This window comes from Macrosteles quadrilineatus, unplaced genomic scaffold (genome assembly GCF_028750875.1).
Source record: "Macrosteles quadrilineatus isolate MER2022 unplaced genomic scaffold, UCM_ALF_1.0 Scaffold_1__1_contigs__length_201487025, whole genome shotgun sequence".
Classification (NCBI taxonomy): domain Eukaryota; kingdom Metazoa; phylum Arthropoda; class Insecta; order Hemiptera; family Cicadellidae; genus Macrosteles; species Macrosteles quadrilineatus.
The window spans coordinates 70,489,507-70,516,616 of record NW_026542594.1 but is presented as its reverse complement, the minus strand read 5'-3'; the positions used below and the strand labels follow the sequence as shown (position 1 = coordinate 70,516,616).

Genomic DNA, 27,110 nt, shown 5'->3' with positions numbered 1-27,110 from the left:
AGGGATGAACGGGTCCCGAAATCTCGGGATATTTTGAGGGATGATATATTTTTTAGCTTTAAGATGGCATTGCTTGGGAATTTGTTGGGCAGAACGGAATTTTTCCAACAATCAGCAATTTCACTTCGTCGCGAGTGACGAAGATGACGTCTCCACCCTCCTCGCGGGAGATGTCTTGGTATGGCGGGGACGATGACTATGTCTCTGCGATTGCGAGGTATATTCACGATGGTTCTGCAATCCAGGAGACTATAGTGATGTCTCAGTTACTGTGATAGATGTTTACGATTTTACCACGAACGCAAAGTTGTTCACGCTTTCGCCACCATCGCGGGAGATGTCCACGGATGTCAACCGTGATTCCTCGCAATCATTTAGATTAGCGGTTAATTTAGGTTATTCATGTATGCCCATTGCGGGAAACGTTTGATTATGGATGATATTTACGTTTCCATCGCACAGATGTATCGTTGATTGTGTAAAGTAATTGCGGTTAAAGTGAATAATATATCCTCTTGATGTGGAAAAATGTAGAGCGGTGGCTCAACTCCGGGTATGGGCGAAGTCTCGGCTGATTCAAACAAAGCACACTTACAATTTACATTCCGCTGTTACACCTAATTAGTTTATCTCTATTGACTGGTATATTTCCGGTTTAATTTAAAACAGCAAAAGTTATTCCTTTATTTAAAACCGGTAATCCAAAAGATAGAAACAACTTTAGACCAATCTGATTGTTAAGCGTACTTTCCAATTGTTAAAAAACTGTTCGTGGAGTACCTTCATAATAACAATATATATTATCTAATTCACAATTTGGGTTCAGAAAGGACAAAACACCTCTGATGCACTTTCCGAAGTTCGTAAATATTTAATTAACTCAATGAATAGTAAAAATCGATCTTTGTAAATGTGTTTAGATAAAAAAGATTCGACTCAATCGATAGAAACTTATTTCTGACAGAATTGGAACAGATCTGTGTCAGAGGCACTGCTCTCACCTGGTTCAAAAACTATTTTACTGAAAGACATCAAGTGGTTTCCATCTGTGGTGTGAATAGTAATGCAATGAAAAATCAATTGAGTAGGGGGTTATACAGAGAAGTACGCTGGAGCCTGTACTTATTTAGAATTTATACAAACATTTCGAAACTGAGCCTAAATTACGAACTAGTATTTTAGTTTGCTGATGACCCATTAGTTGTGATAAATGATTTTTCATTTGAGGATGTCAGGTCCAAAGTACTTGGTGACCTCTCACTTCTAGAAAAGAGCCTAGATCAAAATGTCCTCTCACTTAATGTAACCAACACTAAAGTTCTTACCATATCACTCAGTATCAGCACTGATTATACCCTAGGCGTATCGAATATGTCACAGCTTCAGCCAATACATAGTACAGTAGGCCTACTGTAGTAATAAAACCTAAAAGTATGTTGGGAGTTGCAACAGCTAGCTATACATAAAAATAAACACGATGTCATCAGTATTGAATCCACTGGACTTAAGTACAAGACGATGAAAAAAATAATCTGGTAATTGACGCAACAGATAAGTATTTCTTAAAAGATTATTTGTATGAAAGATTTATATTTAATGACTTTTCCCTAAAGGTCCAATCGTAATTATAAGAAAAGGAAACCTAAGAAGATAGATAGGTATACAGGCGATATACATTGTTGGTACCCAGGAAGTGAGGCGAAAGTCTAATGAACGACAAGTGTAAGTGAGGTGAGCGAGGACGAGGGGTCTAGTTAGTGCACCAATGCTCTACTTTCACCTCTTAACTGTTGTCAGTGCGTTGGTGCTAGCCATTGTACGGCCAGTCCCACTCTCTCTCTAGAGCTTGACCGACGTCCTCCTACTCCCACTCGTCACCGTAACAATATGTAGCTCAACACGTCAAACATTTTTTTAACCTTTTTTATGTTCATTGGGCCACTAAATAGCTGAATATTAGTGGACTCAGACTAGTGATTTTGCAGCTGTCACTCTTATTGTTGATTTTAACTTGAATATCCATTTCTAAAACTACGAAAATAACACGAATACAGTTAATTTGCAGTTCTGGATGACAGCGTGTCATTTCCTAAATTTTAAGTAAAATTAGAAAATTTCTCTTTTATACGTAGTATCCAAATTTCCGTGGTTGATCATCTCCCGTCACAACGGCAATGTCTTGGTCACCTACTGCGATCGTAGCAACACCGTCGTATCTCAAACGATCACGGCACCGTCGTAACCGTTTCGAATATATTAACATAACGTCGTTGTCATCTCTGAGATCACGAAACATCGAGTTCATTTACCGGAAACGCGATTTACGTGACATAAAAAAACGTTGACGACGTGAAAATTTGAAAATACAACAGACAGCGATTTGTAGTCGATTGAAAGGGTCGTTATTAAAATCTTTGAATTCCTCGTTTCCATACTAAAAATAGTTCAATTCCTAGGTTCTTTCCTGGTCATCAAAATTCAAGTTTAGTTCTTAGTGTTCCCGGTTGGAATAACACTTTAGACCACTATTAGACCACTTTAGACGCGCTATTATGCAATACAAATTGTGTTTTAAGTAAATGATTATTTACTTTATTTTAAACTAGCAGCTATACCCGTGCCTTGCAACGGGGTCAGTATGCAAAAGAGACATTGTCTGTTCTTTGAAAATGGCTTAACAATTGTTTCACTACTACCATTTAATTTAGAAACGAAATTGAACCGTATTACATAACTTGATAATAGTACGTTTTTGTTAACTCAGACTTTAAACACTTAGTTGGGCTACCTAAGATACAAAAACCAATGATAAGGTAAAATCAAATAACATGTTGAATGTTTTGTACTATAAACGAAAAGCTATCACAATAGTTCCAAACCTGTCATTAGTGTATTTTAACTTACTAGTGGCTTGTAGGGGCAATAGCCCCTATATACAGTATATGTAATATATTGTAATAATTATTTTGTACAAATGATTTGTCTCATGGGTTACCGTACCCTACCTTGAATTATCGTTTAAATTTTTTGTATATTATAATAATGTATAACAGTTATCACATACCTGCATAATTCATTTTTATGTCTGCTCTGTTTAGGATAAAAATTCAAAAGGACTCTTCATGTGGTGGGTTTATAACATAAATTTTCTAATCATAATACAGCAAAAGAACATTTTCAATAATCTTCACTATTAATTAAATATATATACATTTTTTTTAATATAGACAAATTCACTTAGAAAAACACAACACATAGAGATAATGTCATCTTCCAAATTGTAAAATACTAATTCTGTAACAAAATCTCTCTGAAAACAACATTTGTTGTGTAGTATCCATTTTGGTCCATTCCTTGGTCTTTATTTGTTTCTATTTCTATTTTAACGTCATCTGGCCGCTTTACCCGGCTAAAAGCAACATAAAGTTGACCATGGGTAAACACTGTTTTTTTTTTTCAAATAAATTCCAACTTTTGGGAAGGTTTGGCCTTGCGCTTTATTTATAGTAATGGTGAAAGATAATCGCAATGGGAATTGAATCCTTTGTAAATTTAAAGGGCATATTAGGATCTGTAGATATTAGTTTTATTTTTGGCATGAAAAATATGTTCCCTTTCCCTACTCCAGTAATTACTACTAACTTTACACTTTTTTCAGACATACCCAACACAACCAATCGTACTCCATTAACTAATCCAGACCCTATTTCTTATGAGCATCACTATTGAACCAACTTTTAAAACTAATTTGTGTAGTGGCATTCCAGATGGTGTAATTGAATTTATAAACTCAATTGGTATGTTCAACCTCTCTGTAGGGTCTTCTGAAACTACTTCATAATTACTGTAGTAGATTTTTAATACTTCTTCATTTAAATTATCACAATGTTCATTTAAAGGACATACAATTATTTGATTGGAGTAGTTTTGAATATTTTCTGGATTTATTGAGTTGTCATAAACAATTGCACAATCAGAGAGAACAAAGTTATCTGGAATGTCAATTGCCGGTGTTGCCCTATTGCTCTCTAAGATTCCATTACCTAATATAAGCGTAGAAGCCAATCACAAAATGCTGTTTCATTTTCATTTGCACGCATGTTTACTTTCAAATGCACTATAGTTACATACAATACATATATTACATACTACCTTTAACACTATTAGTACAACTTTTGTAGCCAATAGTCAATGATATTACCATATGCTTTAAATAAATCTAAACCACATGTTTTAAAGTAAACAAATCGGACATGACCTGGATTCCCATGCTATTTAAATGTGATTTATTTTATCCTGTAATAACCTTTTGGTGCATAAGTAAGAAAAATGAGTATTTTTCCCCAAAACTTCATGCCCAGACCTTTAAAATGAGACCCCTCCCAGCTTTCTACGGCCTCCAGTTCGCTCACAATTTCATTGTAAAATTTTGGGCTTACGGAATTAGATATATAGATTTTTGTGAAATTATAATCAGGCAAATGGAAAATTTGCTTAGTCTGAAGGTTGGCTGCGGCAGGGGTATCCTACTAATTACTACTATTACTATAGTACTATTACTATACGATCCTACTATACTACTATTTACACAAAAATGTATTTGAAAAACAATCCTCATAAGGATAAGAGTCTGACTTATTCCCTGTAAAATATTATTACAGCATTTCAAAAATATCAGAATAGACTCAGTATAGATCATAAACATAAACAAATGACCTAGCCGTTTTTGAAATAATTGTGCGCAAACGTTACTCGTAGGCTCTATTATAGTACATATAGACTAAATACAGCTACAGTCCACGTTACAAATACCCCCGACGCAGCAAACCTGCAGACAATCTGAATTTCAATTTACCTGGCTGGATTTATACTAAAATATTCCCTTAAAAGTGTCAGATTTATTTCCAATTTAAATTACATTAATTTTAATGAATACTTAGGTTTGCTGCTACAGGGAGTGTATTGAGGTGTGTTTTTTTTTTTTTATTGAAATGTTGATAGCTTAGTATGAAATAAATAAAATGTCAAAATTTTATTTAAGTATATCCATTAACAAGCAAACTACAATAGTTTATTTATTCTCTATAGGAATAACATGAGAATTTTAATTTTACATTTTTTAATTATCTCCTTAACCAATAGGCATACATCAACGCTCCAATATACAAAATTATTTCTTTTTTAAGCTCTACAAAATGGTTTGAAAACAAATTGTGAAACTTAAGGGTAAAAAATGGGAAAACCAATTGTTACCCCATAAACCCCCCCCCCCATAAAACCCCGTTCCCATGGTCTGATCATGCTGGTTCGCGAACTCGTTCGAATAAACGTAGGTTTACACGTTTGTACTAAATTTCATCAAAATTTGCCATTTTTACAAGTTATTGCTCTAACGGATATATATATATATATATATATATATATACACACACAGTATGTGAATTTGAACGGAGGGTGTTTTTGGTCTCTGGGGACCTCAATATGAAAAAGTAAATCGGTCCCAGGTGTAGGTCTTACCATGAGACGTAAGTAATAGTAATATAATAAGTAATATTACAGTAAGGCAATAGCTTATTTTCATGTAGTTTCTTGTCTCAGGATTACTGTTTTTAGATTATAAAAGGTATAATGTTACCTGGATCTGCCAAAGTAATCCAAAGGCTGTCTGTCAACTACGCGTTTCGAAGCATTATTAGCTTCATCATCAGGTCCTCAAGAACACGTTTCCCTCATCAGAGGTCGTCAAATAAATATAATTTTTACGAACATACATATACGGAGAATAGTAGGCCTACGAACCGCGAGCGCGCAGGTTTATCATGGCTGCGGATTTTTGGATTACTTTGGCAGATCCAGGTAACATTATACCTTTTATAATCTAATAGCTTATTCCCTGTATGGGAAATTCGCCAAAAACATGAAATTCAGGTGCTACAATAAATAAACACAGAAACCTGAAACCAAGATAAGCCATCCTATTTTTTCAATTTCCCCCAATGTAGTTGTTTGAAGCAAACACCGTATGGATTTAGTGAGTATGCTAGTTTATTTGCTGTTAATAAAAATAAATGAAATTGTGAATAAAAATACCACCGCTGCAGCAAACCTGCAGACTAAGAATTTCCATTTGCCTGATTTGATTTTCACAAACCTATTTAAATAACTTTAGGTATAACGAGTACTTAGGTTTGCTGCTACAGGGAAGGTAATGAAGTATATTTTTTTACTAAAATAATAATAGTATGGTAAGAAACAAATACATTAACCATTTTTTTCATGTACCGGTATCCATAAACAGGGAAACTATAATAGTTAACATATTCTCCATAAGAATAACAAGTGGATTTTTAATTTGATTTTTTTAAATTTTCCCCGTAACAAATAACTGTAAAATATTTCAATGTCCTATATTATTTGTTTTTTTATGCTCTACAAAATGAAGTTAAGAAACATTGGAAAATTTTATGTTTTTAATGGTCAAAATATAAAAAAATATTCTTACCGATAAAACCCCCCATTAAACATAAACAACCGTTCAAATGGCCCGATCATGCTTCGCGAACTCGTTTCAATAAATGTAGGTTTACTTGCCAAAAAACAGACCTTCAAAATATACCTTCAACGACAAAACTCTCTTCTCAAAGCTGCCAAAAGTTTATACAAAAAAATGTAAACTAAAATTTGGGTACAATACTTTTACATGACAACAACTTTTAAAACAAATTAACATAGTTAACAGGTTGACAGTTTAAACAGTAAAAAAGTTTCCAATTACAATCACTCTACATAATATCTTGAACGCAGCGGTCAATATTTCTATGCCAAATGCGCCCATCTATATGTACAGAACATGCTGAATATGAATTGAAATACAGGATTGATATAGAAGAATACGAAAAATTCATTAAGAACGGAAATTTCATTATTATATCAGGCGTACAGACAAACTCTGGTCTGAAATTTGGAATGGTCATCGAACAGGCCCTCATAAAGACAATGAAAAGTTCTAGAGTGGATTGACTCGAGGGCGAGGGATAACAGCGATGGTCTAACTCGATGGGCGCCTGGGATGATCCATATTCATCATATCTGTAAGGAAGTTCAGAAGTATTATAAAATGAAATCAGTGACTAGTGAGCAACATGTTGACGTACGCCCTTCTCGCATTTCTCGAGACAGTAAAATTGGTGAAAAGCTTATAAAGTGGTTTTCTCAACACACACCATTCAACATTAATGATGTGCTGATTATTAGAAAATTTCCGATATAGGGAATAATCAAGCTATTACAGTAGGTCTCGTGGTAAGACCTAGAACCGGGACCGATTTACTTTTCATTTTGATGTCCCTAGTGGCCAAAAATACTGTCGGTCCAAATTAATATAATATTTTCTATAAATATATATATGTGTCCGAAAAAGAACTCCATAGTTTTAAAAATACCTCACGATAGTATTTGTTTAAATTGATCAGTAATAATCCTTTGGTGCTGTTTCTTGTAATTACTTATTAGTATACTTGTAAGTATTAGTTTCGTACGTTGGCAATAAGTTTAGTAGCCTATACCTGTTTGACCTTGAGCGTAATAAATTATAGTAAAAATAATAAAATAATAATGACAAAAAGGAGCAAAAATTGCTTAAATATCTGCAGGACTACAAATGGTTCACATGTCGATGTGTACTAGTGTTAAAAAGCTTTTATTGTAATACCTTTCATTTAATGTATCAGTCATTGTAATTTGTATATTGTACAATAAATAAATACATTTTCAAACTAAGGAGTTCTTTTTCGGGCACTCTGTATAGTGAGTGTATAAATGTCCATTTGTATGATAATAACTCGAGAAAAAAATCATGGGTTTTAGTGGAATTTGGTACAAACGTGTAAACCTACATTTATTCATTAAAACTAGTTCACGAGGCATGATCGGCATGATCAGGCCATGGGAACAGTTGCTTTATGGGTTTTTTTTTATCGGTGAGAATAGATTTTTTCTATTTTTGATCCTCAAAACATAAAATGTGTCAATGTGTCTTTAAACATTTTTTTAGATCTTAAAACACAAATAAGGTAGTACATAAAGATAAACCTGTTTTTTACAGGCATTGGTTACAGAGAAAATAAAAAAAGCAAATTAAAAATTTCGATGTTATTCTTATGGAGAATATTGTTAACTATTGTAGTTTCCCTGTTTTGGATACAGATTTTAAAAATTTGGTAACCATATTTGTTTCTTACCATTACCACACTATTATTATAAAAAAATATATATACTTAACTAGGGTTGCTTTCAGAGAGGTGAAAGCCAGTTGAGCGGAACAAACGTGATTTCATATTTGTATAAGTAACTAAATGCAAAAAAAGTCAATAGATGTATTAATGCTTGTTTTATTGATTAAAATTATAATAATTCAAATTTGTTTTTACTACATCTTGTTATTCAGACACCTCTTCCAGGGCTATTTTAATGTAAGACACGAATGTTAAACACCTTTAAAAGACTAAAATGAACTGAATTATCAATCATGTTTTTCAATGTGTAAAAACGTAAAAACTGCAAAAAGACTAATTTATGACTATTATTTTATTTTATTGTTCAAATAAAATAAAATGGCTGAAATGTAGGCCTAAACATAAGTAATTTAAGTAAAAATCGCATTCAGCTGATTTAAGTGAAAACAGAATAATAATAAGAAGGGAAGACATGCCTTAAATATACAATGCAGATAATATAATTAGAAATTAGTAGCCTACTTCTGGACAGGCCTAGACAATTATCCATACCGTGGTTAAAAGTGTACTTCTATAAGCCCAGGTACCGGTAATTAATTATTTACTTATTATTACGGTTGTAACTGGACGTGTGTATAGTCCGTGGCTTGGCAATAAAATTACAGTATTTATATAGGATAGGCTATTGTTATAAAAATTTGAAATTACTGATTACCAAATTACTGTTTCACAAAATGCAGATTCCATTTTCAGCCAAGCCATTAAAATGAGGATTTGCCGAACAATTATTAATATTACAAAATAGTATTTAATGATATACAACTTTTCACATTTCATAAATTATATGTTAGTTTTGCTATGGGCAAAGGTCCAAATCCAAATGTTCTTTTCTTTTGGTTTTTATGTAGTAATTTGCTAGAAATAAGGACTTTATATAAAGTCAATGCTAGAATACAGTAGATGGTTTGTTAAGACCATTATGTAAACATTTTTGAAATCGCTTCCCCGTTTAATTAACTATTCCCAAAGATAAAAATTATATGGTGCAACACAAATAAACAACTCGATCACCTGCCTATAACCTACACTTTACCTCCCTAATCTAACCTTACTTCAAAACACTTAATGTAGTCACGAATACTCATAAACCCCGACCTACCTTTCCCAAATGCCTAAATTAGATCAGTGTTCAATCTGCGTTTTATTAATAAGTGTAATAACTTACTGCACCGTCGATGTAATTCAACATAATATAATCTGTGATGTATTATCGGATTAAATATCGATTTCGATGCGGTTCGATATATCGCTTATTAAATCCTGATTTCTAACATTTGCTGTTTCTAATCAGCTGGCAACACAAATAGGTTCCCAAGAAAGTAGTCACTGGTCCGTATCCCTCCGCTCTTTGTATATGCTCCGCGCATTGGGAAAGTAGTTCTGTATATTTTCTCGGTTTTTTAGTGGATTCCACCCCTTAAAAAATGTTTTAACGGCATTTTATTGTTTATTAAAATCATAGGAATGGTTTAAAAACGTTTAAACGAAAAGTCTAGAAAGTTCAGAAATACCTTATGATTCTCTTGTTTACATTTTTCTTGTAGACAAAAAACTGTCATATGGCAACTTTTTAGTCCCTAATGTTAAAATTTGGAAATTTTAAGTTCGTTTTAAATTGCATTAGCATTATCTAATTGAAATTTGTTTGTTTATTAACCATCTCACTATTAAGTCTAAGTAATCTTGTTAAGTTTAGCTGAAATGTGTTCTGCCGTTATTGAGTGATGTTGCTTTATTTGTTGCATTGAAGTTGATCCCAAAGAGCTACGCTCGCTTCGCTCACTCCACTCAATTATCCCTTAGGCAAATGGAAATTTGCTTAGTCTGCAGGTTTGCTGCGCTGGGGGTATTTTATTCATACTTTCATTTATATTTTTTAACAAATAAACTAGCATACTCACTAAATCCATACGGCGTTTGTTTCAAACAACTACATTGGAGAAATATTGAAAAATCTCCATTTTATACATCTTTCAAGGATTTGTTTATTTTGAAGGACTGTATTTCGACTATTATTTACACTACATACTTGGAGTTGGGCTTAAACTGTCACAAATTTATCCCCTTTAAATTTAATAAAGTAATGCTTTCCGTAAAACCAAACATTCGCGAGATAGATTGAAAACCCAAAAAGTGGTCAAATTTCGTTAACAAGTGGCGCACCCCGCGGCGCGCCTTGGTATCTCGAGGTGGATGGATAACTTGGATTTTATGTTATGGGCCCTACACTAACAACATATCCAAAAATCAAAACTACCCGACCTTTTGCACAGCAACCGTCTATTTTCTTGACATTTTTCTGGTCTACGAGCTCCTTTCACAGCCGAGACCAATGTTAGTTGTGCTCCTTGCTTCTTTCAAACTACTTGAGCTTCTTTACACCCAGATTTGAAATCCGCTGAACAAAGCCAGTTGTTTGAGGACTGTAACATAATTTGTAATTGATTTATTTCCATCTTGTAAACGTGATAAGAGTTTATGCTGTTCTGTAAGTATGTTCTTCTTTGGGCTTGGGGGCTTATTTAGGAATATCAGTAACTCTTGATATTTTTTGAGTCTCGTTTGTCTGGAGATGTTAGACTGCAGATCACATTGTAATGCTTAGAACCTAAGCAATTGATTAAAAATAAACATTTCACTTGTTCTGTCTCTAAATAATGTCTATCAATCCTTTTATAAAAAAAATAGTTCTAAACGCTGAGTGTAGCTTTCAATCGTTTCCTTACTTTCATCATAAGCATCAAACATCAAGGCATTGCTCTGTAGTAGTTCCTTGGTACTATATTTTGATCTAGGCTGTTCTGTCTATTGACTTGTATGGTGTTTCATTAATGTCTTAAAATTGTTTTAAGTTGATTATAAGGTCTTATATTTCACTCATTTTCTTCCTCGTCGCCAAATTATTATCTATATATCTATATAAAAGAGGAAGTATGTATGTATGTACCCTATGGACTCCGAAACCACTCGACAGATTGCAATGACACTTTCAGGCAGTATTAAGCTTTATTCAAGGATGGTTTGTGAAGTTTGGTGCAGATCCGTCAAAAGAGCTCCGACCCAATGGCTCTGAAGTTTCCCATGTGAAACTTTATGAGTACTCATATGTAAATGAATTTAAACTAGGTGGCGTTCGCAGAGGCATCCACAAAATTGAGCGGAGTCATCAAGGGTTCATATTATATTGATTTTGTCATACTGCAGTAAAAACAGTAGTTTTTAATGCATGCGTTGCGGGTCTAAAGTAGCATTTTTACTCTTTAGGGAGGAAAAATTGTTTTTACCCTCTATGGAGTAAAAATCAGCTGTTGTCAACTCAGTTTTAAATTTCTATTGTAAACGATTGCAAGTATCGAAATATGTATCGATTCGTGCTTCGTAGTCATTTTAACCTACAGTCAACAGTCTCTTCCCATAGCATTTTAGCATTACAGATACATTAATCTAAATGCCACAGACGGTTCTACTATGCTCAAACTTTACTACTTCCTAAGCCGCTTCCTACATCGTAGACCTGATTTCATCACTTTCCATAGCATTTTAGTATTTTAGATACGTTAAACTAATTGCCACAAACATTGCCCGCACTCCGCACTGCTAGCCTTTACTACTTCTTTCACAATTTTCTATGTCGTGGGCATGCTTCAATCTCTTCTGATAGCATCTCAGCATTGCAGATACATTAATCTAGCTCCTACAAACGGTTTCCAGTTCCCACACTCCACACTGCTCGCCTAACTACTTCCTTCACCTCTTCTTACGTCGCGGACCTGTTTCCCTCTCTTCCCATAGAATTTTAAGATTGTAGATACCTTAATATAATCGTTATAAACAGTTCCCACACTCCGGACAGCTCGCCTTGACTACTTCCTTCACCACTTCCTACGTCACGGTCTGTTTTCCTCCCTTTCCATAGCATTTTAGGATTGTAGATACCTTAATCTAATCGTCATAAACAGACTCCACACACTCCGGACAGCTCGCCTATACTACTTACTTCGCCAATTCCTACGTCACGGACCTCTTTCCCTCCCTTTCCATAGCATTTTAGGATTGCAGATCCCTTAATCTAATCGTCAAAAACAGTTCCCACACTCCGGACTACTCGCCTTTACAACTTCCTTCACCACTTCCTATGACGCGGACCTGTTTCCTCCCTTCCCATACCATTTTAGGATTGCAGATACACTAATCAAATCGTCATAAACAGTTCCCACACTCCGGACTGCTCGCCTTTGCCTCTTCCTTCACCACTTCCTATATCGCGGACCTGTTTTCCTCCCTTCCCACATAGTATTTTAGGATTGCAGATACTTCAATCTTATCCTCATAAACAGTTCCCACACTCGGGACTGCTCGCCTTGACTACTTCCTTCACTACTTCCTACGTCACGGGCCTGTTTCCCTCCCTTTCCATAGCATTTTAGGATTGCTGATACCTTAATCTAATCGTCATAAACTGTTCCCACACTCCGAAAATTTCGCCTTTACTACTTCCTTCATCACTTCCTACGTCACGAACCTGTTTACCTCCCTTCCCTTAGCATTATCGGATTGCAAATACCTTTATCTATTGGTCATAAACAGATCCCACACTCTGGACAACTCGCCTTTACTACTTCCTTCACCACTTCCTACGTCACGGACTGTTTTCCTCCCTTTCCATGGCATTTTAAGATTGTAGATACCTTAATCTAATCGTCATAAACAGTTTCCACACTCTGGACAACTCGCCTTTACAACTTCCTTCGCCACTTCCTACGTCGCGGACCAGTTTTCCTAACTTCCCATAGAATTTGAGGAATGCATATACCAAAATCTAATCGTCATAAACAGTTTCCACACTCCAGACTGCTCACCTTTACTACTTCCTTCACCACTTGCTACGTCACGGACCTCAAGCTAGTGTCGTCATTTGATTATATTTATGATCCATACCGTTTCTGTTCTAATATCTGTGGATTAATGCTACCAGCTATTTCTTTATCTACTGCATTCAAAAGTCAACAGCTGATCATATGTCTTTGTTTATGTGTCAAATACTGCTTCCATAAGGATTACATTGAAACTTTGAGACCCAGTGGTGCGGATTTCTGAGAGACCTTTTTAACTCCATATAGATGTTGGCACGGGGATTGCCCAACCCCGCGCAGTGGTCAAATTTAATCCGAGGAAAGGTTTTATGGCCCCCGAAGGGTTCAGCCCAACTCCACAGACACTTTTAGTGTCAAGTCCAACTCCGCGCGGTGGCCACTCCTAATATCTACGGTAGTTGTTTTGGTAAAGTAAAAGTAGTTGTTTTTGCATTACCAGTAAAATATCTCTTTCAAAACATACTATTTATTCCCTATTTAAATAACATTAGTTTAATGAGTACACATAGGTTTGCTGCAAGAGGCAGAGTAGTAAGCGTTTTTTTGTGAAATTTCAATAGTTAAGTGTAAAATAAATGCATTTCCAAATTTAATCAAAATACACTCCTTTTACAGGAAATTACAAAAATGTACTTATTCTCCATAATAATAACATGGAAATTATAAAATTAAAATTTGTTGGCATTTTATCTGTAATTATTATGGTGCATAATAACACTTCGATATACTAAATTATTTGGCTTTAAGCTCTACAAATTTCTTTCAAAAGAAATTGCAAAAATTTATGCTTTTAGGGTTAGTGTTGGGAAAACTCGATTTTTTTACCATAAACCCCAGTTTTCATGGTCCGATCGTGCTGGTTCGTGAACTCGTTCGAATAAATGTAGGTTTAACGTTCATACCAAATTTATTTTTGCTCGAATTATCGTGCTAACGGACATATATATTATATATAAAAAATATATTTGAATTCGAACGGATGGTGTTTTTGGCCTTTGGGACATATAAACGAAAAATTAAAACAGTGGGTCCAGGTCTTACCATAATACCTACGGTAATAACTTATTCCCTATATGGGAAATTCGCTAAAACGTTGGTCTGGGTCTGGCTTCAATGAAAATCCTCTTTATCGACGTCAAATTCGCCATTTAATAAGACGTAAAAGAAATATCTTAGCTTATTTTACAAGTAAAATTATAGATTCACAACTGGAGGTGAAACTTAAAAACCACTATGTAAGAAGTTCAAAAAGTCCGTGCAAAGAGTGGATACTTATGAAAGATTCTGAAATTCACAGGTCACAATTATTTAATAATACATTTTACTAACGATTTCATGAGCTTTCCTACGTTACACTTGTGTGCTGCGATCACGGATTTTACCTTTTTATGCAGCAATATACTGCAAATTTGCTTGAACCTCTTTTTTTTTAAAAAAAAAAGGTTGCTCTGCATCTAAAAGTGGCTATAATGGACTTTTTAATGAATAACCAAACTTTATAATTTCTTTCAATAACATTTAACAAAGGAAACATAAAAAAATTCTTTTTGTAATCAAATTTAAAGTATAAGTTCGTTTTTGAGGTGTGCCAATAATGTGATTTAGTTTTTCTGGAAAATTAATAAGATATTACTTACAGGTACTGTACTGTGATTTTTAAAATATTTACGATTGTAAAATGTTTTACTAAGGTTAATATCGCTTCGCATTTTAAAGCTTATAATTATTATTTAACTATATTAATTTAAATTTATTATGGTTTGAAATAAGTGTAACTTTTGTAAATTCGTAAACGATTTTGCCTATACAATTTTAGTAGGCTAATAATTTGTATTTTATTTTTCTCCTATTATTAAAGCTTTATTATTAAAACTTTTATTAAAACTCCTATACTGCTTTAAGTATTGATATAATTTTGTATTGCAAGTCATACAAAACATAGACGTTTGTAAGCCATTTTTTCCAATTTGAGGAGTGTATTTAACTGTTGTATGAAACAGAGATTACAGCTAACTAGGTGAAACCCGTCGTAATCGACGGTTACTTTCAAGGCTTACGTTAATTCATCTAACTGCGATAAATTGGGTGAAATATACATATTTTGAGCATTTAGCATTGTTTAAAGAGTAATAAGTGTAAAAACAATAATGATATTATTTGCGTTAGTTGCCAAATTTGGTTGATTATTCAATGAATGAAATATTCCCCATACCGTACGTCATCGGAGTTATTATTAGTATGCTATATGGTATCAAAATCGTATTGGTGGATCTTTTGTAGTTAAACACTTCAGTGATTTCATCAGCGTAATATGATTTTATTTCAAAAGAAAATATTATTTGGGAAGACATATTCTAACTTCAAAGGGAGGTATAACCGTTACAGTGTAAGTTTCATTTTTCCTTCGCCACGTCGCGTCAGTTCATATCGTACTTCTGTGCCAATGAATGAATCCTCTAGCATAGTTTAGAGCAATTGATTGTGGGGTTACTGTTTAAGCTGAACTTCCTTGACATGGGGGGTGTCAGTTAGTTATCTCAGCCTTATCAATAACATAAAGTTGTCAACATAATCTCTCTACGGAATGTTAGGCGTAGTGGAATACTTGAAGTGAAGTTGGCTTTTATTCTTGTACTGTTAGTTCATATGGTCTTGCGGCTTCATTGGCAACAAATAATGCAAATGACATAGCAAGCAATGGGACATTTCCAAAAAGGAAAAATTCTGTAAATTGGCTGTTACGTAATATTGACGTTTACATATTGTTAATCAAACTAAAAAAAAACTCATTTGACTACAGTTATAACCCAAATCAGTTGATTTCTCTGGAGGTCTCCAAAAAACAACATTATGCTCACGTACGCCATCACCCCTGTACAGACGGTAGCTCCGTGTAAGCAGATCTCTCACAGTAATGGTAGACACAGTCACCATAATAAGATACTAGGTGGCGTTCGCAGATGCATCCACAAAATTGAGCGGAGTCATCAAGGGTTTATATTATATTGTTTTTGTCATACTGCAGTAAAAACAGTCGTCATTGGTGCATGCGTTGCGGGACTAAAGTAGCATTTTTATTCTTTAGGGAGTAATAGCTATTTACCTAACCCGCCATGTTAAACTTCCCTATCCCAAGCGTGATGTATATAACTTCGTTACTTCTCGAGTGATGTAAAGTTGAAAAAAAACTCACTCGGTGATGTAATGAAACCCATTTAAATAACATTGAGTGCATAACTTAAAAAATATACCTCTATGGAGCCAACGACGTTCAACGCTAGAAATCAGCTGTGCGCTTGAATTTTATTGTTATGTTTTGAAGAATTTTCCTAACCTAGCTTTTGTTTGTAAATGAACGTTACTGTTAGAAGATGAGTGAAATGGATAATGAAAAATATTGTTCGTAACCCCTGTATATTGTCGGGTCAGGTAAAATCTTGTACGTTACACGTTACGCAAGAGCGTGTTTACATCACTTCGGTAAATTATGCAACTCGCTTCCGCTCGTTGCACAACATTCACCTGCGTGATGTAAAAACGCTCTTACTACACTTGTAAGGTAAATAGCTATTACATTACAAGTGTAGTAAGAGCGTTTTTACATCACGCAGGTGAATGTTGTGCAACGAGCGAAGGCGAGTTGCATAATTCACCGAAGTGATGTAAACACGCTCTTGCGTAACGTGTAACGTACAAGATTTTACCTGACCCGACAATATTCAGGAGGTTACGAGCAATATGCTTCATTATCAATTTCACTCATCTTCTAACAGTAACGTTCATTTACAAACAAAAGCTAGGTTAGGAAAATTCTTCAAAGCATAACAATAAAATTCAAACACACAGCTGATTTCTAGCGTTGAACGTCGTTGGCTCCATAGAGGTATATTTTTTAAGTTATCCACTCAATGTTATTTAAATGGGTTTCATTACATCACCGAGTGAGTTTTTTTCAACTTTACATCACTCGAGAAGTAAGGGAGTTGTATACATCACGCTTGGGATAGGGAAGTTTAACATGGCGGGTTGGGTAAAATTCGTTTAAGCCTCTATGGAGTAAAACTCAGCTGTTGTCAACTCAGTTGTAAATTTCTATTGTAAACGATTGAATACGTATTGAAATATGTAACGATTCGTGCTTCATAATCATTTTAACCTTCAGTCTACAGTCTCTTCCCATAGCATTTTAGAATTGCAGATACATTAATCCATTCCCACACTCAACACTGCCCACCATTACTACTTCCTTCACCACCCCCTACGTCGTGGAGCTGTTTCCCTATCTTCCCATAGCATTTTAGGATTGCAGATACATTAATGTAATTGCCAAAGACAGTTCCCACACTCTGCACTGCAAGCCTTACTACTTCCTTCACCATTGCCTACGTCATAGACCTGTTTCCTTCCCTTCTCATAGCATTTAAGTATTAGATACATTTATCTAACTGCCCAAACGGTTCCCTCACTCTGCAATGCCAGCCTTTACTACTTCCTTCACCACTTCCTACGTCGTGGGGCGTGTTTCCTTCTCTTCTCATAGCATTTAAGGATTGAAGATACATTAATCTAACTGCCACAGACGGTTCTTACAATATGTTCATACTTTACTAATTCCTAGGCCACTTCCTACATCGTGGACCTGTTTTCATCACTTTCCATAGCATTTTAGTATTTTAGATACGTTAATCTAATTGCCACAAACATTGCCTACACTCCGCACTGCTAGCCTTTACTACTTCTTTCACCATTTTCAATGTCGTGGGCATGCTTCCATCCCTTCTCATATCATTTCAGCATTGCTGATACATTAATCTAACTGCTACCAGTTCCCAAACTCCACACTGCTCACCTTACTTCTTCCTTCACCTCTTCTCACGTCGCAGACCTGTTTCCCTCTCTTCCCATAGCATTTTAAGATTGTAGATACCAATATCCTTCATCTAATCGTCATAAACAGTTCCCACCCTCCGAAAAAACTCGCCTTTACTGCTTCCTTCATCACTTCCTACGTCACGGACTTGTTTACCTCCCTTCCCTTAGCATTATTGGAATGCAAATACCTTAATCTATTGGTCATAAACAGATCCCACACTCCAGACAGCTCGCCTTGACTACTTTCTTACCACTTTGTACATCGCGGACCTGTTTTCCTCCCGTCCCATAGCATTTTTGGATTGTAGATACCTTAACCGAATAGTCATAAACAGTTTCCACACTCCGGACAGCTCGCCTCGACTATTTCCTTCACCACTTCCTACGTCGCGGACCCGTTTTCCTCCCTTCCCATAGAATTTTAGGAATGCAGATACCTTAATCTAATCGTCATAAACAGTTCCCACACTCCGGGCAGATCGCCTTGACTACTTCCTTCACCACTTCCTACGTCACGGACCCGTTTTCCTCCCTTCCCATAGAATATTAGGAATGCAGATACCTACCTAAATCTAATCGTCTTAAACAGTTTATACACTCCAGACTGCTCACCTTTACTACTTCCTTCACCACTTCCTAAGTCACGGACCTCAAGCTAGTGTCTTTATTTGATTATATTTATGATCCATACCACCGTTTATGTTCTAATATCTGTGGAATAATCCTATCAGCTATTTATTTATCTACTGCATTCAAAAGTCATCAGCTGATCATATGTCTTTGTTTTTGTGTCAAATACTGCTTCCATAAGGATTACATTGAAACTTTGAGACCCAGTGGGGCGGATTCCTGAGAGACTTTTTTAACGCCATATAGATGTTGGCACTCACCGATATGGTCTTTATCACCATGCAAAATTTGAAAACGATTGATTCAGCCGTCTAGGAGGAGTTTGCGTATTACGAAATGCATAAGAGTCGACGTCCAAGAGCTCCGCTCGCTCCGCTCAATAATCTTAACAGCTGTTTCAACCAAACAATTTGATTCTATGATGTTCAATAGCATTAAAAAGTGATAAGGTTTACCAACAGGGTGCAGCACTATCAATTGTTGAGCGAAGCTCTTGTACTTCGACTCTTATGCATTTCGTAATACGCAAACTGCTCCTAGACGGCTGAATCAATCGTTTTCAAATTTTGCATGGTGATAAAACCATATCGGTGAGTGCCAACATCTATATGGCGATAAAAAAGTCTCTCAGGAATCCGCCCCACTGGGTCTCAAAGTCTCAATGTAATCCTTATGGAAGCAGTATTTGACACATAAACAAAGACATATGATCAGCTGTTGACTTTTGAATACAGAAGTTATAGCTTATAGAAAGAAATAGCTGATAGTATTTTTCCACAGATATTAGAAAAGAAACGGTAAGGATCATAAATATAATCAAATGACAACACTAGCTTGAGTTTCGTGACGTAGGAAGTGGTAAAAGAAGTAGTAAAGGTGAGCAGTCTGGAGTGTGGAAACTGTTTATAACGATTAGATTAAGGTATCTTCAATCCTAAAATGCTATGGGAAGGGAGGAAAACAGGTCCGCGACAGAGGAAGTGGTGAAGGAAATAGTAAATGCGAGCTGTCTGGAGTGTGGAAACTGTTTATGACGATTAGATTAAGGTATCTGCAATCCTAAAATGCTATGGGAAGGAAGGGAAACAGTTCCGTGACGTATAAGTGGTGAAGGAAGTAGTAAAGGTGAGCAGTCTAGAGTGTGGAAACTTTTTATGACGGTTAGATTAAGGTATTTGCAATCCAGTAATACTGCAATCTTAAAATGCTATGGGAAGGGAGGAAACAGGTCCGCGACGTAGGAATTGGTGAAGGAAGTGATAGGCGAGCTGTCTGGAGTGTGGAAACTGTTTATGGCGATTAGATTAAGGTATCTGCATTCCTAAAATTCTATGGGAAGGGAGGAAAACAGGTCCGCGACGTAGGAAGTGGTGAAAGAAGTAGTAAAGGCGAGCAGTCCGGAGTGTGGGAACTTTTTATCACGACTAGATTAAGGTATCTGCAATCCTAAAATGCTATGGGAAGAAAGGGTAACAGTTCCGTGACGTATGAAGTGGTGAAGGAAGTAGTAAAGGTGAGCAGTCTAGAGTGTGGAAACTTTTTATGACAATTAGATTAAGGTATTTGCAATCGTAAAATGCTATGGGAAGGGAGGAAAACGGGTCCGAGACGTGGGAAGTGGTGAAGGAAGTAGTCAAGGCGAGCTTTCCGGAATGTGGGAACTGTTTATGACGATTAGATTAAGGTATCTACAATCTTAAAATTCTATGGGAAGAGAGGGAAACAGGTCCGCGACGTAGGAAGAGGTGAAGGGAGTAGTAATAAGAGCAGTTTGGAGTGTGGGAACTGGAAACCTTTTGTAGCAGTTAGAATAATGTATCTGCAATGCTGAAATGCTATGAGAAGGGATGGAAGCATGCCCACGACATAGGAAATGGTGAAAGAAGTAGTAAAAGCTAGCAGTGCGGAGTGTGGGGAATGTTTGTGGCAATTAGATTAACGTATCTAAAATACGTAAATGCTATGGAAAGTGATGAAAATCGGTCCACGACGTAGGAAGTGTCTTAGGAAGTAGTAAAGTATGACGACATTTTTTACTGCAGTATGACGACATTTTTTTCTGCAGTATGACAAAAACAATATTACGTACCTTTGCTGACTCCGCTGAATTTTGTGGATGCCTCTGCCAACGCCACCTACTAAAAGATATTTTATACTTCCTACTAAAACTGATAGTAGTTTAAATTGATGACAACAGCTAATTTGAACCAAGCAACAACAAAAAGCTGTGATACAAAATGAGAACCGTCAAATTAGGATTTTTTACAGAGGTATGTTTATGTTTTAAATTTAATCAATAATTTTTGATATTTTGGGAATTTTTAAGTGCATAATTTATTAACTTATTGACATTTTTTCATATTTGTTAACACAAATCTATTGTGTTTGTATCGTTTATTTCCCCAAAAATAATGTTTGGGAAGCGGAGTAGCCAGTTAATACTTTTATTGGATCACTAAAAGTTTATCTACATACCGCAAATTATGGAACATAATTATTTTCTCTAGCGTTCTTTTCTCGTTGCGAAGCACGGGTATGAATGCTAGTTAAATATAAATTAATACGGAATATATGAGCACAACTTTAGGAATATGAACATGTTTATATCTTAATAATAATAGGTAAACTTTGAATTATCTACAATATGAAATTATTCCAGTCATATGATCCATATTAAAATAAAAGATATATTTTAGGAATATATAACAAATTAATAGTATAAACATAATGTTCTCAGTTCACAAATACCATGATCAACTACTTGAAATGTAGTCGATCATGAAAATGTACAATCATTTGAAGACAAACATAAAGATATTTTTCATGAAACTATAGAATTAAATCATAATATATGTGCTGGTCTCTTGATCCTCTTCATCTGTCTTTAATATAAATCATATGTTTTATTTAAATGTTATGTTATATTGGAGTTGGGTAAACAAGAAGTGTGGTAGTTGAATGTTGTGATTATTATGTTAACACAATAAATACATTATTAATTATCACTGTATTAATCTTGGGGATAACTCATGGTGTCAGACAGGATTTAACCATGCCAAATAGGAAGATCAGAAAGTCACGAAGATACCAGGCTGATGCAGAAACTGAAGAAGATGAAAATTCAGGTAACCAGCAAAGTTCTACTACAGTGACTCACAAATCTGACTTGGTTCCTCATGGCAGGTACATTTACGTACCACCGCCTTTTGATTGTTTTTTTGAAAACCGGGAATCTGATTGGACATCCTGGATAAGGAAATTTGAACGCTATAGGGTTGCTTCACTTTTAAACCACGAACCTCAGGAAACTCAGATCAGTTCTTTATTACTTGCCATGGGTGATGAAGTTGAGTATATTTTTGATTCATTTGGGCTGTCTAACGCCTCTTATGATGAGGTTGTACGCAATTTCAATAATTACTTTAACAAAGCTGTCAACATTGTTTATGAAAGAGCACGGTTTAATAAGAGGAACCAGCTTGAAGGGGAATCTTTTGAACTATACTTAACAGCTCTTCATAGATTGGTCAAAAATTGTAACTTTGGGGCACTTAAAGATGAGATGCTACGTGACCGCATCGTGGTTGGGGTACGTGACAGCAAACTTTCAGAATCATTGCAGATGAATAGCAACCTGTTGTTGAATGAAGCAGTAGAAAAAGCTAAGCTATGGGAATCAGTTAAAATGCAGCAAGGAACGATTAGGGGTGTGACGTCAAAGGACATTGATGTTCTTTCAGCCCGACATGATAATTCCTCGTCCTCAGACTCAGGTTCTAAATGTAATAAATATATGAGTAAAGAAGTAAGAGGATTCAAATGTTTTCGTTGCGGGGACACTAACTATTACTCCAGAGAAAACTGCCCAGGATACAAAGTACGTTGTAGGTATTGCAATATAGTGGGGCATTTTGAACGATGTTGCAAAAGAAAGAAGAAAGAAGTTAAAGAGGTTGAGGCATTTGAAGATGAATGTTCTGGTAGTGACACAAATGCTTCGCTGGGTACTGTTGAGTTCTCAGTGGATAGCTTGTCCACCACTCCACCATATAAGGTATGTTTGCACGTAAATGAAACTCCGGTAGTGTTTAAAATTGATACTGGAGCGGACGTTTCATGTATACCGGAAGCCTTGTGGAAAAAGAGTTTTTCATGTTTGGCATTACAGCCTTTCAATGGATGTATCAAGTCTGCTGGCCAATATTCTCTTAGCTGCCTTGGAAAATTAGTATCTCATTTAAAACTGCGCGATAGGAAGTGTGAAGAAGAACTCTATGTCATTCGTGGACTTAAGCAACCCTTACTTGGCCGTACTGCCATTAAAGCGTTATCTCTGATTATATACACTGAACTTGGTAATAAACAACCCTTGGATATTGCATCCTTAGACTATCCTGATCTTTCTGCGACCTATCCGAGAGTTTTAAAGGGAGAATCCGTGATCAATACTCCATTTCCTGAACTACCGTGGTCCCTAGTTGGGTGTGACTTCACCAGAGTCAAGGGTCAATTGTTTTTTGTGATAGAGGACTACTACTCAAGGTATCTGGATGTGATACCAATAAAGTCGACTGCTGCAGTACCTGTCTTAGTCTCTTATTCTAATTCAGCTGTTCACCGCCAGTCTACGGACATGAATGGAATAAAGTGTTTGGATATATAAAATGTGTGGAGGGAGTTCGGCCATTAAATGCACATTGTCTATGTTGAACCACTTTCTGACATACACATTTGGTCAACTGGTAACAAAAATCACACGTGGTCCACCCTCTACCTACCTAATGTAACCTAGTCACAGAACGAGATTTGTACTTAACGGGAACGTCAGTCTAGTCTAGGTCCTACCATGCTACTTACGGTAACACTATCTTTCACAACTTTTTTGAATATTAGGACGAGACTAATCCCCCATCGGGATCAGTGATAGTTAGAATAAATAGTAATGTAGTTGATAACATGGCGTTGGTCTCAGATTTGAAGTAGCTCGGTTGGTCGTGACGATAGCTCGATGAAACGACGGATACCTTAATTTACGCATAATCCTCGTATATAGATGTTGTACTCGGCATGGCACAATTGGCATGATAGCCTTACAAAGTTGGAAAGCAGTCGCTCCAGTCGTCTAGGAGTAGTTTGAGCACCGAGTTGCACAAGGCAGTGTGTGAAACGTTCGGTAGTTCCGTACTATTGAAACTTGGAAACGTTTTAAGTATAAATATTGTCACAGAAGAAACTGTAAAGGAAAATCAACATCATATATATGTATGCTTGTTGGGAATATTATACTAATTAACATTGTCGATTCATTGAAGTAGCCAAAATAGGTTTAAAAAAAAATTGGTTACCAAGTATATCTCGTCTAGCCATCTACTTCCCAAAATTGTCTTTGAACTAAACACTAACAAATCATAACACACCCCTTTAAGGTAGATTCGCTTAATATAACTGAAACTGGTTGCTTTTCATGATTTATAAGAATACGTAAATTCCTTTCATTCCTAGATCGATTGGATCTTATTGCACCCGTTCTAATAAGAGAGTATGTTTGTTTAGGATGTTATACTGCAGATGTTAAACATCTTTGTATTTTCTAGCTCGATTCGCATTTGGAAAGAACTCATTCCTGACGGGGTTTGGTCTCGGGTTCCTAGCGTTTGGGCTGAAGAAGCTCCTGCTGCCAGTGTTCATCGGCGCACAGATCGTCAAGTCCGTGCTACTGGCCATGTTCTTGCCCAGCATCATCGGCGGCATCGCCAAGCTCATGGGCAAGGGCCTGACCTCCGTGGCGCAGGGCTCCAGCAGCTCAGCTCACGGTGCCGGTCAGGACACCATCTCAGACTTTGACTTCAAGGTGAGCAACCTCCAAATATAGCCTACAAACTATTGCGTAATCCTGGTCTTATAGATGTACTCTTAGAAAAAGAGTTTCAATTCAACAAACAATTGACCTGTGGATACTGAAGTAGACATCACATATTATAAGGAGTCGTAGCCAGGGGTTTTAGCCACTCACAGAGTTTGCTACTGTCCCCTAGTTTTAGATATTTTGATTGATGGTGTAACAGAAAAGATGTTATAGTTTACATTTAATTGTATCCTTTCAGTTTGCCTTTGTTAAAAAGTTGGTGCATTCGATCAATCATAAAGTGTTATATATATATATCGCGGACTCTTTTGGTGGCTCAATTAATTTATTAACTACGGCCATTTTCACTGAGTTGAGCGAGCGAAGCTCTTATACTACACTCCTGATTTTTTTACCAAATAGCCTACTCCTCCTGAACTGCTGAAGCGATCCGCACAAAATTTAGCCAACTGTAACCTACTATGAAAAGGTATAAATATTAAATTGAATAAATCGGACTACAGGGCTTTACCCTGCCTGAGTTTAAGCTTTTCGGAAATTAACATGGGTGTCCTTAACGATAAAAACTTAAACAAAGGAGTTGTAACATATGTTTAAATATGCAAACCATCTACAGTAAACCAGCACATAACAAACACAGTAAAAACTGTAATAATTGGAATAATACAGTTGAACATATTGTACTACAAAATGAATAATCAATTAGGGTCTAAGCACCATTGACTTTGGACACTGCAAGTAGACATCACATTTACGTGAACCATCGTTAAATAGGCCTCCTATTTTCTTGAACCAGATGTAACATTGATTTAAAGATACTACGGTAGGCCTACCCAGACAGCACAGGATGTTTTAAAAATAAATTTTTTTCAATCTTTAAAGTATATTTTAAAAATGCATCCTATTCCACCCCCGATGTATCTTAAAATTGTATTAATATTTTATAAATGTTATTACAAAATATTATTTAAAAAAGGATTTAAATATTATAAATAAAGATTTAGTATGAAAAGCATAATAATTATTAGTTGAGTAAATTGATTAAATAGTTCATAAAAACAAATTTTGATAAAAAAAACTAGAACAAAATTTGTTCTGCCGGGTCAGGTCTTGAACCTGGTACCTTTGTGTTGTGAGCCTTTTACCTTACCTCTGAGCTACATGTCCTTATTGATACTGAGAGTTTTCGAGGGGTCAAAGAGTAGCCAACAGTTGCAATAGACGCAATACTTAAAATATTTTTGATATTACAGTTAATCTGTTAATCTGTTTAGGCATCAGGTAGTTGAATTGTTTTTCTGGGAGTTGGATAGGATACTGGTATTTGAATATAGATTATTTAATTACCATTATAATAGTAATGTTATTATAATTAATTCTTATAAGATTAATTAATCTTTCCCCTTAAATTGTTCAACTATTAAAAATTAGCTCAAATAAGTCAAAGAATTTTAATAAAAAAAGCATTATTATAATTGTAATATTTTAAGCAGGCGTTCCCCACTGTATCTAGTATCACAACATCATCTGACTACATTTATTATAGATCCAATTTATTATAGATCCAATTTACTATGGATCCCAACCGTGCCGACCATTTCCACAGAAAACGTACTACTATAACCATTTCCGAACTTTGGGCCAACATTAACAATGTGTGCTACTTGGGCGGACATCCGGTATGTTAAAAGTTTACTTTTATGAGATAGTCTAAACATTTTGTTTAACTGTTTGGGAAAAAAAGGGAATTATTATTGGAGTGATTTTAAGATATCTTTAATATACGGTACATGCGATAGGCTACTTGAATTATTTTTTGTCATGGCCCTAAAAAAATGCTTTAAGGAAAAAGAGATTTGTTGTCAAAATATATTTTTTAAACGTGTGGGAAATATATTTTACCTAGCTCAGTTGAAACAAATTACCAAAATATATTTTAAAAACTTAAACAGTCTATTTATAAAATATTTCTATAATATTCTTTAAAAATATTCTTAAAAGCTATATTTTTTGGCAAATAAAATATTTTAAAAATATCTTTTACTAAATTATTTTGTCTTAATATATTAAAAATATTTTTTAAATATATTCAACTGAAAAATAAAAAATATTTACAAATTATATTTTTAAGACCATTAAAAATCATTTAAAAAAATTTTAAAACTATTATGTTAACATATTGTTCAAAAATTAAAAAAATATATTTTATAAATAATATTAAAATATATAAAATATTTTTAACATGGATATATGTTTAAAACATATTTATAAAATATCCTTGCGCTGTCTGGGTAGACATCAAAATCACGGGAACCATATGAATGTAGCATTGACTTTGGATACTGCAAGTAAAAATCCTATTAATGCGAACCAGGGATGTGTGTGTATTTTACTATTAAGTACACATCTCATTGTGTGAACTCGAACTCATTGAGAACAATCAATTCGTGGTTACATTTCTCAAAAGTAATGGATGTATGTATAAGCTTTGTCCGCTTAATATTGTACGCAGACAATGACATTGTACCCCTAGATTAAAAACATAGCTACAACTTTAACATGGAGCGGATTGTC

At 35.3% G+C, this 27,110-nt stretch overlaps 1 protein-coding gene across 2 annotated transcripts in view; it reads left to right on the top strand.

Moving 5' to 3' along the window:
- Positions 1-27,110, top strand: part of LOC128983552 (uncharacterized) — an 82,158-nt gene that overhangs the window by 27,898 nt on the left and 27,150 nt on the right. The window contains exons 1-2 of one of the 2 annotated variants that reach the window (XM_054402864.1): positions 21,696-21,795; positions 24,265-24,521. In XM_054402864.1, the coding sequence (XP_054258839.1) occupies positions 21,723-21,795; positions 24,265-24,521 (330 nt within the window). In that variant the 5' untranslated portion in view covers positions 21,696-21,722. Of the gene's footprint in view, positions 1-21,695; positions 21,796-24,264; positions 24,522-27,110 lie in introns of those variants that run through there. The other variant, XM_054402863.1, reaches the window with a different exon arrangement.